At 46.2% G+C, this 16,966-nt stretch overlaps 1 protein-coding gene across 1 annotated transcript in view; it reads right to left on the reverse strand.

Moving 5' to 3' along the window:
- LOC130493744 (zinc finger protein 883-like) overlaps positions 1–15,354 on the reverse strand; it is a 32,047-nt gene extending 16,693 nt beyond the window's left edge. Inside the window, exons 1-4 of the mRNA XM_056867400.1 lie at positions 15,204–15,354; positions 14,659–14,716; positions 617–825; positions 75–167 (exon numbers count right to left, since the gene is read on the reverse strand). Coding sequence (XP_056723378.1) covers positions 75–167; positions 617–825; positions 14,659–14,716; positions 15,204–15,354 — 511 coding nt within the window. The remainder of the gene's footprint in view (positions 1–74; positions 168–616; positions 826–14,658; positions 14,717–15,203) is intronic.
- Between the last annotated feature and the right edge of the window lie 1,612 nt (positions 15,355–16,966).

The raw sequence follows: 16,966 nt of genomic DNA on the forward strand, positions 1-16,966 counted from the left end.
GCAGGCCCAAAGGGAAAAAAATCCTGCAAAATTAACCAGAAGCCCCCTTTTAAGGTATTTTTTCTCCCCCTTACCTGCACACCAGCTCGATTCCTCGCAGCTCTGTGGAGACCGCACTTCTCTTGGCTGGCGCTGTGAATTAAGGAATGGTCCAGGAACCCAAAGACCTTTGAGGGGAACAGAAAACACCATGAAGGGATTGAGACTTTCTGAGAATATTTATGATGTCAAGAATACACCCAGATTCTTTTTTTGGGGGGAAGGGTGTTCAAACTAACTACATGATCTTTGTTTCCAACTTGATGAAAACACAATGCAAGCATTACTAGGAAGCAAATGCCACACATGTTGTTTCATCAGAAAAGAACCTGAGGCAAATATTTATGTTTGGTTATTTTGGTTCCCCAATCAGGGAAACTTCACCAAAGATCTGATATCTCCACAGGTCTCTAATTCACACACCTGTTAAACTAACCCCTCCCTCCCCTCACAACTTTCAGCCTGTAACTCTCAACCTTCAAAACCCAGCTGACAAGATGTCTCATTAGTATTGGCCTGGATTTGTTAAATACTCCCTTGTCTTCTGTATTCAGGATAAAAGAGCCAAGATCCTTACCCACAGAGGCTGCTGAGTCGTAATTCTCCTGCATGACTTCCCAGTACAGAGCTCTTTGGGCCGGATTCAGCAGAGCCCATTCCTCTTGGTTGAAGAACACAGCCACCTCCAGAAAAGACTTTGGGGCCCCTGCAGGATTTCCCCCGTTCATCTTCTCTAACGTTGCCAGAGTATTCACAAAAGAAAGCCGAATCCTACGTGCGGGCAATCTGGGGAGAAAATTATGGAATACATCAAATCACTGCAATAAAAATTAAGTGTTTGGTGTTTTTTTTTGGACACTCTGAGGAGTATCCCGTGAGTCATATGAGTCATATAATCTGAAAAAATCAGAGGGATGCCATCTTGGAACAATATTCCAAGTAATACGGCTTCAGAAAATCGTGTCTGTACCGCTCAATGTGTCATGTAAATAGTTATGCTTCACTTCTTTCTGGTTTTTCCAGACTGACTCACTCCACGTAATCCGCCTTGAGTCCCTGTGCAAAAGGCCGACTATTGATAACGTAAATAAACATTTTTGCGAATCACTGGAAACCTCTCTTTCGGAACAGAAACATTTTGTGGTACACAACAATTTTAAAAATCAGGAAATGATATATTTTCAATAAAGCCTTGATTGGACTGGATTGCTAGCAATAGACATTGACAAATAGTTCATGTTCTGCCAGAGAAACTGAGAAGGGAAACACTTAGGTCAGGAGCACAGGTCAGCTTAAAAACGCAGGCAGGCGGAGGGTTGGGAGGGCCTTATATGCTGGCACGTGCCTCCACACAAAGAATGTTCTTGGCTGTGGAAAACAGCTGAAGGAAAAGGATTCCAACCTAGACTTCCTGAGGGGCTAGTTTTTCGTGCGCAGGAAACTCCTGGTTCGGAGCGACATCCCATCATACCAGGTCCTTCCTGTCGCCTGCAGCACTATACCCCCTGGTACGGGTTTTAATCCGGGGCAGGTTGAGGTCTGGGAACAGGGTTACCAATCCTGGGTCAGGGAATTCCTGGAGATTTGGTGACGGAGATTAGGGAGAGATCTCAGTGGAGTTCAGTTGTAACTGCTGGAGATCTCCAGGCCCCACCTGGAGGTTGGTAACCCTATCCGGGGGGAACGCCAGTGGAGAAGCAGAGATGGGAGAAGGGGAGGGAAGGTGGGAGAGGATGCCTACGCTGATCAGGAAGGGAAACAACCGAAAGGGGGGATGTTTAGCACTGAGAGATTCCCTCTGGCCCAAGGGGGGGTGGGAGCCGGGAAACTCCCTGGGCAGGGGCTGAATTGCCTTCTGGCCCATCCGCTGAGTCAGTTTTCTATAAACTAGCCAGACTAGTTTTCTGTGCGCAGGAAACTCCCGGTTTGGAGGGACATCCCATCACACAAGGCCCTTCCTGTCACCTGCAGCACTTATAACCCCTGGTACAGGCTTTAATCCTGGGCAGGTTGAGGCTACCAATCCTGGGTCAGGGGATTCCTGGAGATGTGGGGATGGAAATTGGAGAGAGATCTCAGCGGGGTACAGCTGTAACTGCAGGAGATCTCCAGCCCGCACCTGGAGGTTGGTAATCCTGCCCGGGGAACAAGCAGGCTGAGAACCAGAGGTGGGACAGAGAAGAGGAGAGGGGGAGGCCGGAGAGGATGCCCGCTGATCAGGAAGGGAAGCAACCGAAATGGGGGGGGGGATGTTTAGCACTGGGCGATTCCCTTTGGCCCAAGGACAGGGGAGGGGGGGAGACGGGAAACTCCCTGGGCAGGGGCTGAATTGCACCCCCGGACTGGGACTGAGCGGGCAAACTGGGGCGGAGGCTTCTCCGGGGGGTTCTGCCTTCAGGCCCATCCGCTGAGCCCGGCCGCTTTTTTGCCGACTTCTCATGGGCAACGGGAAGGGTGAGAAATAAAGGCAGAAACCACCGGGTGTGGACCGACCCCCCCTCCGCACCCCGGGGTGTTGCAGCGTTAACGCATTTCTGTAGCAGGACCGAGAAGCCCCCCTCCCTCCCCACCCCATTGCAAACGGGATCCTTCCAAGGCGCTATTCCAGCTGGTGCCCAATTCTTCTTCGCCCCCCCCCCAGGTCCCCAGTTCTTGCCCCCAAATCTCTGAAAAATCATAAAGGCACCGCTTTGGCAAACGGGCTGGGACTAGGCTGACCATAAGTCCCGTTTCGAAACAAGCTATTCCCTTGCGGTCCTAATACATTTCAATACATTTACAGAAAGGAAAAGATTTTTACAAATTGCTAAATCACTGGATCTTCCATAGTCAGGGGAAGTCTACCTTGCGGTCTCAGGACAGTCCCGTTTCTTAACATATCCCCTGGCCTTTTTAATTAAAATGCCCATTTTGTCCCCTTTTTGCACCGCATTCCACTTCCAACGTTTGTCCTCCTTCCGTCGGGACATTCCTCCTGCTGCCTGCAGGCACGGCGGGGTCCGTTCTCATCGGAAAAAGGGCTCCGATCGGGTCCCACTAACCTGACATAACCCCTCTCCCGTTTCTGCCATCCCAGCGTCCCGTTTCGGTCTCAAGGAAACGCGGCCAGCCCAGCTGGGTTCTGCCTTCTGGCCCCTCCGTTGAGCCCGACCGCTTTGGGGGGGGGCTTATCACGGGCAACGGGGAGAGTGAGAAATAAATGACCCCCTCCGCCGCGAGGGTTGCAGAGAAAGCGCATTTCTGCGCCGGGACCTTGCCCCGGAATCCCACCCCCCACCCCATTTCCCATTGCAAACGCGACCCTCCCAGGGGGCCATTTCAGCCCATGTCTCTGAAGAAGGGAGCTGTGGCTCACGAAAGCTCATACCCTGCCAGAAAATATCGCTGCAGACAGACTAACACGGCGACCCACTGCGAATCATCCTTGTCCAAATACAAAAGGGCAAGAGTTCAGTAGCACCTTAAAGACTAACCAAAATATTTTCTGGAAGGGTATGAGCTTTCTGAAGAAGGGAGCTGTGGCGCACGAAAGCTCACACCCTGCCAGAAAATATTCGTGTTAGTCTTGAAGGTGCTCCTGGACTCGTGCCCTTTTCTGCTGCTGCAGACAGACTAACACGGCGACCCCCGGGGAATTAAGTCCATGCACCGTCCTCCTCTGCCCCGTCCCCTTTCTTGCCCTAAATATCTTTAAGGGATCACAATCCTACCGTCTCCGCAAACGCCCCGCGTCCAACCCCTCTTCCTCCGACCTGGGCAAAAGAGCTGGAGGACGCCGGTTCGAACTTCCCTCCGAAGAAGAATGTGGGCGTATCTACCCAGCCCCGTTCTCTCCAGGGCCCCCACAGGGCCTCGCTTCCACTCGCAAGGGCTTCTGGGAAGTGTAGTTCCCGGCGGCGGGAACGAACGCCTGCGACGAGAATCCGCGCCTGCCTCCCTCCCTCCCTCCGCCCAATCAGCTGCCGGCTCTTTTCAGGCCCCTTCCTGATTTCTCAGGTTCCAGGGATTGTCACGTGGCTGGTCTTTCTCTCCACACGCCTAACAATTTAGGAGCCGACTTAAAGACCCAGAGAAAGGGGGTGGCGGGAGGAGGACTGGATTCTCGTTTTAAAACGAGGCTAGGGTGACTGCATGCCTTGGCCTCTCAGAAGAATAGCATCGCTCCGCTGGATCAAACCAAAGGTTTCCCAAATCCCACATCCTGTTTCCCACAGTGGTCAGCCCCACAGGGGATCAAAGCAACATCAGCCCTACGGAGTTGCCTAGGGTTGCCAACCTCCAGGTAGTTAGCCCAGGACTGGCTGAAATAACTACTGGATAACAATCTAGTAAACAAGTGCATTAAAGTGCATAAAGTTAAATAAATAAATAAATACATACAACAATATCTTAGACAGTCCAAATGGTACTATTTTCAAATATTCAATGTAGATCAAGCTGGAACACTTCTTCAAAGATGAATGATGAAGGGGACGATCGTTTCATTTCTTCTTCAGCCCCGTTTTTATTAGAATAATTTCACCTGCATATACAGCAATTCAATTATTTTCACTTCTCCCGTGGGGATGAAAGTGGCAACTTATGTATAATGGCATTGTCAAGTTCCATGCAGGATACAACAGCTCAGAGACATAGGGTGAAAACGCATGGTCGCTTTATCCTCCTTTAATCCCTGTTTTAGCCAGGATCGAACTCACATTAGGCGAAACGCATGTGTTCGATCCAGGCTGAATCCTGGCTGAAACAGGGATTAAAGGAGGATAAAGCGACCATGCGTTTTTGCCCATAGTTGCACAGACGACTTCAACTATTCCCAACGGGATACAATAGGTAACTAATAAAAACGTCTCTAATAAAAACGGGGCTGAAGAAGAAATGAAACGATCGTCCCCCTCATCATTCATCTTTGAAGAAGTGTTCCAGCTTGATCTACATTGAATATTTGAAAATAGTACCATTTGGACTGTCTAAGATATTGTTGTCTATATTTATTTATTTATTTCACTTTATGCACTTTGATACACTTGTTTACTAGATTGTTATCCAGTAATTATTTCAGCCAGTCCTGTGCTAATTTCCTAACCTGTGGTAGCAGAACAGTGGTGTTAATTTTGGTTGCTCAACCTCCAGGTACTAGCTGGAGATCTACTATTACAACTGATCTCCAGCTGATGGAGATCAGTTCATGTGGCGGGAATTTGACATTCCCCCCTCCTTCTTGTTCGTTGTGTTTGGTCCTCCCTGCCTGCTCCTTACCAAAGCAATGCCAGAGAGTGCAATAGGAAACCACAAACCATGTTCTTAAGACAGCTTCAGACCACACATTCATAGTAGAAAGGATATAGGTTTATTATAAGGCATAGAGAAGAGTAACAATACCCCACAGAGATACACACAAACAAATAACATGTAGCAAAGTACTTTGGGTCGTTCCAAAGGAGAGAGAAAATGCTTCTCCCTGGGAAGGACAAAGAACTGGGGTTTTGGGTTGTTCCTTTATAGAGAGGAGAGGGGGTCCCAATGACCCCTCCCTGACACATTCTTAGGAAATGAGTTTTCTGAAAATCATGACTAAATTGTTTAGAAATATCTTGTTACATAGTAATTCTTTTCACTGTCTGTTTTGATATCTGATTGTGCTTGTCCATCAGTCAGTGTTCCCATGTTCAGAAAACAACTTCTCCCTTAGTGGACAAATGATTTGTTGTCTGTTTTTATAACCTTGCATAAATTTTGGGGCATCTGATGTGCTTTGGGTGGTTGATTGCTGGTGATGCAATTACTTATGACCCTTTTGGGTCAGAGTCCTGCTTGGAGATGATGTCAGCTAATAGCTGCTTTCTGAAAGTCAGGTCTATAGGTGATAATGTATGTGGTCAATTTCAACCCAAACTCTTTTAATACAGATTACTAATTTTTTTTATATAAACTAATGATCAATACTGAAAATTCTTGCGACACTTAACCAGGAGAAAATGGCTGCTTTGGCAATTGGACTCTATGGCATTGAAGTCCCTCCCCTCTCCAAGCCCCACTCTCCTCAGGCTCTGCCCCAAAAACGTCCTGCCAGTGGTGAAGAGGGACCTGGCAACCCTAGAGTTGCCCCAGTATTCAGGGTAGACTGCCTCTGAACATGGAGGTTCTGCTAAGCCTCTAATATCTAATACCCACTGATGGACCTGGCCATCAAGAATCTGTTTCATTCCCCCTTTAAAGCCCTATCATCAAGTGCTCAACCAGTGTCCTAGGTGTTAGTTCCCCATTGATTGACTATACACAGGGTTGCCAACCTCCAGGTACTAGCTGGAGATCTGCTATTACAACTGATCTCCAGCTGATGGAGATCACTTCACCAGGAGAAAATGGCTGCTTTGGCAATTGGACTCTATGGCATTGAAGTCCCTCCCCTCCCCAAACCCCGCTCTCCCCACGCTCCGCCCCAAAAACCTCCCGCCAGTGGCGAAGTGGTACCTGGCAACCCTAACTATACAAGTGTGTGACGTAGGACTTATTTCGGCTGCCATGCAAGTTCGGTAAGAGTCATCCAAAATTCTCGTTCTGTCCCTCCCTCCCCTGGCCAAAGATAGGGTCGCCAACCTCCAAGTAGTACAAAAAAGAGGAAAGTGTGAGCTGAAAGTATAGGTATGGAAAAAAGAACAGCACAACGGCCAAAAAACCAATGACAACGCAACAAACTGCATCTTTATATCAATGTGTATTGAGCAAATGCAATCCTGTGCTAACCATGCCAATGCGTAAATGAAGGCTAAAAATAAAAGCCCACTAACAAGCATGTGTGTGTTAAGTGCCGTCAAGTCGTTTCCGACTCATGGCGACCCAATGAATCAACGTCCTCCAAAGTGTCCTATCCTTAACAGGCTTGCTCAGATCTTGCAAATTGAGGGCGGTGGCTTCCTTTACAGAGTCAATCCATTTCTTGTTGGGTCTTCCTCTTTTCCTGCTGCCTTCAACTTTTCCTAGCATGACGGTCTTTTCCAGTGACTCTTGTCTTCTCATATTGTGACCAAAGTACGACAGCCTCAGTTTAATTATTTTAGCTTCTAGGGTCAGTTCAGGCTTGATTTGATCTAAAACCCACTGATTTGTTTTTTTGGCGGTCCAGGGTGTCCATAACACTCTCCTCCAACACCCCATTTCCAGAGAATCTACTTTCTTCCTATCAGCTTTCTTCATTGTCCAGCTCTCACACCCATACATAGTAATAGGGAATACGATGGCATGAATTAATCTAGTCTTGGTGGCCAGTGACACATCCTTACACTTCAGAATTTTTTCTAGCTCCTGCATGGCTGCCCGTCCCAGTCTCAATCTCCTTCTGATTTCATGGCTGCTCGTTAGTGGGCTTTTATTTGTAGCCTTTTTTTATTTTTTTTATTTATTTTATAATAGGGGGGGTACAAAAAGGAAAAAAGGGAAGGATAAACCGTTTGATGTACAAAAACAATATAACAATTTCATTTAGAAAATAAACTAAATCAATCAAGTACAATATCACATTACCAGCTAGTACAGATCAAATGTAGTATAATATATCTTTTAAAAAAGTAATTATAAAAATATGGAAACCATTCAAATTATCTAAGTGTTGCGCATTAAAAATATAACATATAAGAGCTCGGAATTTGCTTATCAATTAATTGAAACATATTAAATAAAGCATTGCCAGTTATTCATATTCGCACTGGTCAATATACGACGTTCGTCTGATTAACTTGAGGTCATATAAGTATAAAATGATTCCCACTTTTCATCAAACTGTTCTGTAAGTTCGTTAGAGTTTGGATTTAGCAAAAAAGTCATTTTGGCCATACTGGCATAGCCCAACAGTTTTTCGTTCCAATCTTCTATTTCGGGTATTTTTAGTCTTCATTTACGCATTTGCTCAATACACATTGATATGTAGATGCAGATTGTTGCATTGTCATTGTTTTTTTGGCCTTTGTGCTGTTCTTTTTTACCAAACCTCCAGGTGGTGGCTGGAGATCTCCCGCTATTACAACTGATCTCCAGGTGATAGAGATCAGTTCCCCTGGAGAAAATGGCTGCTTTGGCCCTTGGACTCTATGACATTGAAATCCCTCCCCTCTCCAAACCCTGCCGTACTCAGGCTCGACCCCCAAAATCTCCCAGTAATTCCCAATCCAGAGCTGGCAACCCTAGCCAGAGTGCCAAGCCCAAAGGGCGGCATGTTGAAGCTTCCCTCCGCAAAGGGAAAGAATTTTGGCAGGTGCAGCAATCCTCAGAGAAGCCAAGTGGGACCTCCCAAAGTGCCTTCTCCACATCAATGATAAGTAACAAACCTCTCCTGTTTCCTTTGGGTTAAAACATGCTAAAACCAAGACGTCCGGTGGTACTTTAAAGACTATCGTCATTTATTCCAGCGTTTATTTGACTAATCTATTTATCATCCGCAATTCTCACCAAGACTCAAGGTAGATTACACAGTGTAAATCAATGCAATCAATAGGATGAGACCTCTAATAGACAATGCAATAGGATTAGGATTACTGCAGTCTGAAACAAAGTACGGAGACAGGATTTGTTGAACAATGCAGAAAATGGAATTATGCATGCAGAAAACAATGCAGTGAGACTAGAATAATACGTACAGCAAACAGATAAGACATACTATATCTAGTTGTACAGTCTAAGGAGAGATACGTTTTACCACACGCATGGGAAGAACGCACTACATCAGCTTCTCCTCATACAGGTATTCACCACGTTGAAAGAGGAAGCGTGTGGATTTTCCCCACAGAACATGCGTACCTGACAAAATGGTGACTGGCCATATTGTGAGAACAGCATGTAGCATGTTCTCCCCATAGGTGTGGGAAAACATAATGATTGAAAAAGGCTCATCTCACAACAGTACGTAGCTGTGCATATATGTGCCCACATATGACATTTGTGTGTGCATGCGTAAGAGCTGTCAAGTCACTTCTGACTTATGGTGACCCTATGAATTGACGACTTCCAAAATGTCCTATGGTGAACAGCCTTGTTCAGGTCTTGCAAACTGAGGGCCGTGGCTTCCTTTATAAAGTCAACCCATCTCCTGTTGGGTCTTCCTCTTTTCCTGCTGCCCTCAGCCTTTCCTAGCATTATTGTCTTTCCCAGTGACTCTTGTCTTCTCACAGTGTGACCAAATAGCCTCAGATTAGTCGTTTTAGGTTCTAGGGAGAGTTCAGGCTTGATTTGATCTAGAACCCACTTGCCTTTTTGGCAGGTATTTATATTACTCCCCTCCAACACCACATTAGAAATGGCACATCAACAGGCAGCTTCCCATGTTATAAATTCCCATGTGAAACACCCATGTAAATATTTAACTTGTTACACTCTAGCTACCTGTTCTCTGTGTATCCTACCTTTCCTCCAAAGAATTCAGGGCAGCTTATGAACTCTATGTTATCCTCGAAAGTTTTTTTTGTGGGGAGGAGGCTTTTTCAGACTTTAAAAAACTGGTGACATAACTGGTAATTGACCTGGATGGCCCAGGCTAGCCTGATCTGGTCAGATCTCAGAAGCTAAGCAGGGTCGGCCCTGGATAGTATTTGGATGGGAGACCACCAAGGAATACCAGCGTTGCTGTGCATGCAGAGGAAGGCACTGGCAAACCACCTCTGTTAGTCTCTTTCCATGAAAACCCCAAAAGGGGTCGCCATAAGTCGGCTGCGATTTGAAGGCACTTTACACATACACACACACAATTGACATATCACAATAGTGACTTTAAGAGAGGACAATAACCAATATTTTTCAACAAAGACACCAAGAAACCCTGTAGTGGCATGGGAGACTGAAGAAAACATAAAAGAAACTACTGTGTAGATCCACTCTGCTGCCACAGGGACCAGCTCTGCATTCTCAGGGGCAACAACTACTACAGAGAAGAGCATTGTTACTGGGCAGACGCATCCCCAGGTAAGTGCTGCCCAATGGACCATCTCATCACAGGCTTAGTCCTTTGGTACTTCACCAGGAACAGCGAACCAAGCTGGCGACTGATAAAAGCCACCTCACGGGACCTTTGCAGGGAGACAGGAGTACCATTCAGGCTCAGCTTTAACTAGAGGACAAGAGGGGAGTGAGAGACACTGGGATGTTGAGGAGGGATATTTTCAGTGATGAGGGTCAGTTTCTAGCTGTTATAATTGATTTCTTAGAAATGCACCTGAAGCGTCCTCTCCCCATGATGTTTCAGAAGTCTTCTGTTGTGATGTTGGGCTAGGGTCTGGGAAAACCTGGTTCGAATTCCCACTTCACCACAGAAACGTCTTAGGTGGCCTTGGGCTAGCCATACTCTCAGCCTAACCTATGTCACTGGGTGGTAGGGAGGATTACATGGTGGAGAGGAGGACAGAATAAACCACTCTGGGTCACTACTGGGAACTCCGTCCATCTGTGCCATGCAGGACTCATCAGAAAATGAAGCTAGGACACTCAGAATTGGCCAGCTATGTCAGGATGATCGTGGGAATTTCTGTGCCAAACATGAAGGGAATTGTAATATTCTTGACCTTGTAAGCTTCAGAAAACCCCACCCCCCACTTTTTGCATTGGAAGCGATGATGTCACTTCCAGCTCTGTGCCGGAAGTGATGGGCACCAGCATGCTTTTCTTTGCCCCCCCCCAGTTCCTCCTGGTAAGCTGCCAGCAGCAGTAGTTGTGTTTGTAGGGGCCTCTACCTATGTTGTGTTATAGTTTGTTGCATCAAGCCACTGCATCCATGCAACCACCTTCTATTAGTCACGATAGGGTCAGTCATTTAATTCAGTATTCATTCTGTTCCCTTTGCACATTGAGTATAGTGTAATGTTTCATTTATACCTTCAGTGTTGTGATCCCATGAACTGGTCCAATCCACTTCAGATACACTACTGAATCTACTCATGGCAAAGTGTAACCCGGGGGGATAAAAAAGGACCCAGAATAACATCTTGCTGCCAGGAAACCTAGTTGGGATGAGAGGCTGCAAGACAAGGCCTTCAACGGGATCCCACCCATGTTTGCTCAGAAGGATGACTTTTTGAATTGAGTGAGGAACACACATTAAAAAGTGGTGGTTATGACTGCAACCCTGGTCCCCAGTGCCTTGTTCAGTAATTCCCAAAGCCTGGGCCTTGAGAGAATTTGGGAGTGTGCTATAACCAATACAGAAACCAATTAAAAATGCTTGGGAGCCCAGAACACCTATTCAAGGACAGTAGCTCAGATCAGGTTTGACTGAATTACTCTTTTTTAAAAAATGCAGTTTTTATTAGGTTTTAGCATATAACAGACAACATTCAAAATACATTTCAAAATAATCAAATGTGCCATCTTAGCCCAAATGGGCTTATTTCATTGAGAATATAGAATCAGAGTTGTAAGGGACCACTAGGATCATCAAGCCCAACACCCAGCACAATGCAGGAAATTCACAACTACCTCCCCCCACCAACACCCCTAGTGACCAGAAGATGGCCAAGATGCCCTCCCTCTCATCATCTGCCTAAGGTCACAGCATCAGCATTGCTGACAGATGGCCATCTAACTTTTTCTTAAAAACCTCCATGGAAGGAGATATGTTCTATCCTGATAATAATTACAGAAAGAATGGGGCAGTACTAAAAATTGATATATCTCATACCCTTGAACCTTTGGTAATATTATCCTAACTTGTGTATTTCATCATTAAACATGTTTTAAATTTTATTCTATTCAATGTATATGTACTATATAATCGTAACTGTTAAAACATTACATATCTCATCTTAAACAAAACTATTCTACAGTCATTTCTATATTATCTTGCTTATCTTCTGTGCTGCCTTTCTGTCCAAATATGGCCCCCAAGTCAGCAAACATCAAAACAATTCAACATTAAAATAGCAACACATTAAAATTAATCTCAGCATTTAGATGGCTTCTCTGCTGTGTGAACCCTTTGATTTTCCCACCTACTGTGAATCCTTCAATGACGATTAAACCTTGCGCCGGAACTGAAACTTTGACCACACGCCAAACATTTTATGGTTTCTCTGCTGTGTGCTTCCTCTTATGATAATTAAGGCTTAATTTATGAGAGAAGCTCATGCTACAATCTGAGCATTTGTATGGCTTCTCCCCCGTGTGAACACGTTGATGTGAAACAAGGTGGTATCTCCGTCTGAAGCTCTTCCCACATTCTGAGCACTGATATGGTTTCTCACCTGTATGAAGCAGGAGATGTGATGTAAGGGTTGTGCTCTGACTGAAGCTCTTTCCACACTCGAAGCATTTATATGGCTTCTCCCCAGTATGAATGCGTTGATGAAAAGTTAGGTGGCTATTCCAAGAGAAGCTCTTCCCACACTCAAAGCATTTATATGGCTTCTCCCCAGTATGAACACGTTCATGTGAAGTAAGGCTGTCCTTCCGACTGAAGCTCTTCCCACACTCTGAACAGTTATATGGCTTCTCCCCTGTGTGAGTCTTCTGATGCACAGTTCGGTGGGTATTAGGAGAGGTCTTCTCACAGTCCAAGCGTTTATGTGACTTCTCCCCTATGTGAACCCCTTGATGAACAATTAAGCAGCTATTCAGAGAGAAGCTCTTTCCACACTCCAAGCATTTATATGGCTTCTCCCCTGTGTGCTTCCTCTTATGATAATTCAGGCCTGATTTATGAGAAAAGCACTTGCTGCAATCTGAGCATTGGTATGGCTTCTCCTCAGTGTGAACTCGTTGATGTGAAGTAAGGTGGTCTCTCCGTCTGAAGCTCTTCCCACATTGTGAGCATTGATATGGTTTCTCACCTGTGTGAAGCAGGAAATGTGATGTAAGTGTTATGCTGTGACTGAAGCTCTTCCCACACTCCAAGCATTTATATGGCTTCTCCCCAGTGTGAACACGTTGATGGGAAATAAGGTGGTCCCTTCGTTTGAAGCTCTTCTTACATTCTGAGCATTGATATGGTTTCTCACCTGTGTGAAGCAGGAAATGTGATTTAAGTGTTGCGTTATGACTGAAGCTCTGCCCACACTCAAAGCATTTGTATGGCTTCTCCTCAGTATGAATGCGTTGATGAAAAATCAGGTTGCTATTGCAAGAGAAGCTCTTCCCACACTCCAAGCATTTATATAGCTTCTCCCCTGTGTGCTTCCTCTTATGATAATTAAGGGCTGATTTATGAGAAAAGCTCTTGCTACAATCTGAGCATTTGTATGGCTTCTCCTCAGTGTGAACTCGTTGATGTGAAGTAAGTTGGTCTCTCCGTCTGAAGCTCTTCCCACAATGTGAGCGTTGATATGGTTTCTCACCTGTGTGAAGCAGGAAATGTGATGTAAGTGTTGTGCTGTGACTGAAGCTCTTCCCACTCTCCAAGCATTTATACGGCTTCTCACCAGTGTGAACGCATTGATGTGAATTAAGGTGGCCTCTTTGTCTGAAGCTCTTCCCACACTCTGAGCATTTATATGGCTTCTTCCTCATGTGAGTCCTCTGATGCACAGTTAGTAGGCTATTCCAAAAGAAGCTCTTCCAACATTCCAACCAGACATTTGTTTTCTTGCCTGCTTTGGACTTTTGGTCTTTAACTGTGGATACGCACAGTTCTCTTTCTCCATCCACAAGGCATTTATTCCTTCCTTTTTCTTTTAGAGCTTTGCTTTGTGCCGGGATCTCATACAAGTTTCTCTGATGACAGGCAACCAACACCTTCCTCTGCTTCTTTTTTCCTTTCCTTTTTCTTTTCAGCTGCCTCTGAGGTCCATCTCGGTTCCACGTTTCCACCTCCAGAGCTTCCTGTCTTTCTTCAGACACTCCTCCTGGTTGCGCCTGTCTCTCAGCCTCTGATGTCTCTCCTGCTGGAACAGAGAGAGAGAAATCAAATAAGAGCTCCAGGAAAGAAAGACCTCCAGGAAAGGTGCACACCCTTTGCCCACGATTTTTTTGCCCCTTTGGGACAGTGAAGGAGAAGTCAGCCATTTCTTGCCTCTGTAGGAGCTCCTTCATATTCTAAAATCCCCTCATTTGCCCCAAGGGACAAACCCCACAAGCAGGATGCATCTATTATGGGTGAAAATAGGCTGAGATCATCAAAATGGGATGCGATCATCCAAGGAGGAAGGACCCAGACCTGTGGTGGCAGTTGCATATTTGCTCTCATGTGTAGTTAAATTGTGGAACTCCCTGCCCCAGGATGTGGTGATGGCTGCCAACTTGGAAGGCTTTAAGAGGGGAGTGGACATGTTCATGGAGGAGAGGGGTATTCATGGCTACTAGCCAAAATGAATACTAGTCATGATGCATACCTATTTTCTCCAGGATCAGAGGAGCATGCTGAATATATTAAGTGCTGTGGAACACAGGTAGGCAATGCTGCTATTGTTTGTGGGCTTCCTAGAGACACCTGGTTGGCCACTGCGTGAACAGACTGCACGGCTTTTTTATGTTCTTAGTTTAGCACTCAGCTGGCTACTCTTTAAGGGGGGGGGGTTTCACTCATGAAAAGTGCCACAATGGATTGTGTCTTTGATAAGACAAAATGGGAATATGTAGCAGGCCCAAAGGGAAAAAAATCCTGCAAAATTAACCAGAACCCCCCTTTTACTGTATTTTTCTCCCCCTTACCTGCACACCAGCTCGATTCCTCGCAGCTCTGTGGAGACCGCACTTCTCTTGGCTGGCGCTGTGAATTAAGGAATGGTCCAGGAACCCAAAGACCTTTGAGGGGAACAGAAAACACCATGAAGGGATTGAGACTTTCTGAGAATATTTATGATGTCAAGAATACACCCAGATTCTTTTTTTGGGGGAAGGGTATTCAAACTAACTACATGATCTTTGTTTCCAACTTGATGAAAACACAATGCAAGCATTACTAGGAAGCAAATGCCACACATGTTGTTTCATCAGAAAAGAACCTGAGGCAAATATTTATGTTTGGTTATTTTGGTTCCCCAATCAGGGAAACTTCACCAAAGATCTGATATCTCCACAGGTCTCTAATTCACATACCTGTTAAACTAACCCCTCCCTCCCTCCCCTCACAACTTCCAGCCTGTAACTCTCAACCTTCAAAACCCAACTGACAAGATGTCTCATTAGTATTGGCCTGGATTTGTTAAATACTCCCTTGCTTTCCGTATTCAGGATAAAAGAGCCAAGATCCTTACCCACAGAGGCTGCTGAGTCGTAATTCTCCTGCATGACTTCCCAGTACAGAGCTCTTTGGGCCGGATTCAGCAGAGCCCATTCCTCTCGGTTGAAGAACACAGCCACCTCCAGAAAAGACTTCGGGGCCCCTGCAGGATTTCCCCCGTTCATCTTCTCTAACGTTGCCAGAGTATTCACAAAAGAAAGCCGAATCCTACGTGCGGGCAATCTGGGGAGAAAATTATGGAATACATCAAATCACTGCAATAAAAATTAAGTGTTTGGTTTGTTGTTGTTTTTTGAAACTCTGAAGAGTATCCCGTGAGTCATATGAGTCACGTCATCTGAAAAAATCGGAGGGATGCCATCTTGGAACAATATTCCAAGTAATACGGCTTCAGAAAATCGTGTCTGTACCGCTCAATGTGTCATGTAAATAGTTATGCTTCACTTCTTTCTGGTTTTTCCAGACTGACTCACTCCACGTAATCCACCTTGAGTCCCTGTGAAAAAGGCCGACTATTGATAACGTAAATAAACATCTTTGCAAATCACTGGAAACCTCTCTTTCGGAACAGAAACATTTTGTGGTACGCAACAATTTTAAAAATCAGCAAATGATATATAATATGTTCAATAAAGCCTTGATTGGACTGGATTGCTAGCAATAGACATTGACAAATAGTTCATGTTCTGCCAGAGAAACTGAGAAGGGAAAAACTTAGGTCAGGAGCACAGGTCGGCTTAAAAACGCAGGCAGGCGGAGGGTTGGGAGGGCCTTATATGCTGGCACGTGCCTCCACACAAAGAATTTTCTTGGCTGTGGAAAACAGCTGAAGGGAAAGGATTCCAACCTAGCCTTCCTGAGGGGCTAGTTTTCCGTGCGCAGGAAACTCCTGGTTCGGAGGGACATCCCATCATACCAGGTCCTTCCTGTCGCCTGCAGCACTATACCCCCTGGTACGGGTTTTAATCCTGGGCAGGTTGAGGTCTGGGAACAGGGTTACCAATCCTGGGTCAGGGAATTCCTGGAGATTTGGTGACGGAGATTAGGGAGAGATCTCAGTGGAGTTCAGCTGTAACTGCTGGAGATCTCCAGGCCCCACCTGGAGGTTGGTAACCCTATCCGGGGGGAACTCCAGTGGAGAAGTAGAGATGGGAGAAGGGGAGGGGAGGTGGGAGAGGATGCCTACGCTGATCAGGAAGGGAAACAACCGAAAAGGGGACGGGATGTTTAGCACTGGGAGATTCCCTGTGGCCCAAGGGGGGGTGGGAGCCGGGAAACTCCCTGGGCAGGGGCTGAATTGCCTTCTGGCCCATCCGCCGAGTCAGTTTTCTGTAAACTAGCCAGACTAGTTTTCTGTGCGCAGGAAACTCCCGGTTTGGAGGGACATCCCATCGCACAAGGTCTGCAGGTTTTAATCCTGGGCAGGTTGAGGCTACCAATCCTGGGTCAGGGGATTCCTGGAGATGTGGTGATGGAGATTGGGGAGAGATCTCAGCGGGGTACAGCTGTAACTGCAGGAGATCTCCAGCCCCCACCTGGAGCTTGGTAACCCTGCCCGGGGAGCAAGCCGGCTGAGAACCAGAGGTGGGAGAGAGAAGAGGAGGGGGGAGGCGGAGGAGGATGCCTGCGCTGATCAGGAAGGGAAACAACCGAAAGGGGGGGGGTGTTTAACACTGGGCGATTCCCTCTGGCCCAAGTGGGGGGGGGGGGAGAGACGCGAAACTCCCTGGGCAGGGGCGGAATTGCACCCCCGGACTGGGACTGAGCGGGCAAACT

Source organism: Euleptes europaea, chromosome 1 (genome assembly GCF_029931775.1).
Source record: "Euleptes europaea isolate rEulEur1 chromosome 1, rEulEur1.hap1, whole genome shotgun sequence".
NCBI lineage: Eukaryota > Metazoa > Chordata > Lepidosauria > Squamata > Sphaerodactylidae > Euleptes > Euleptes europaea.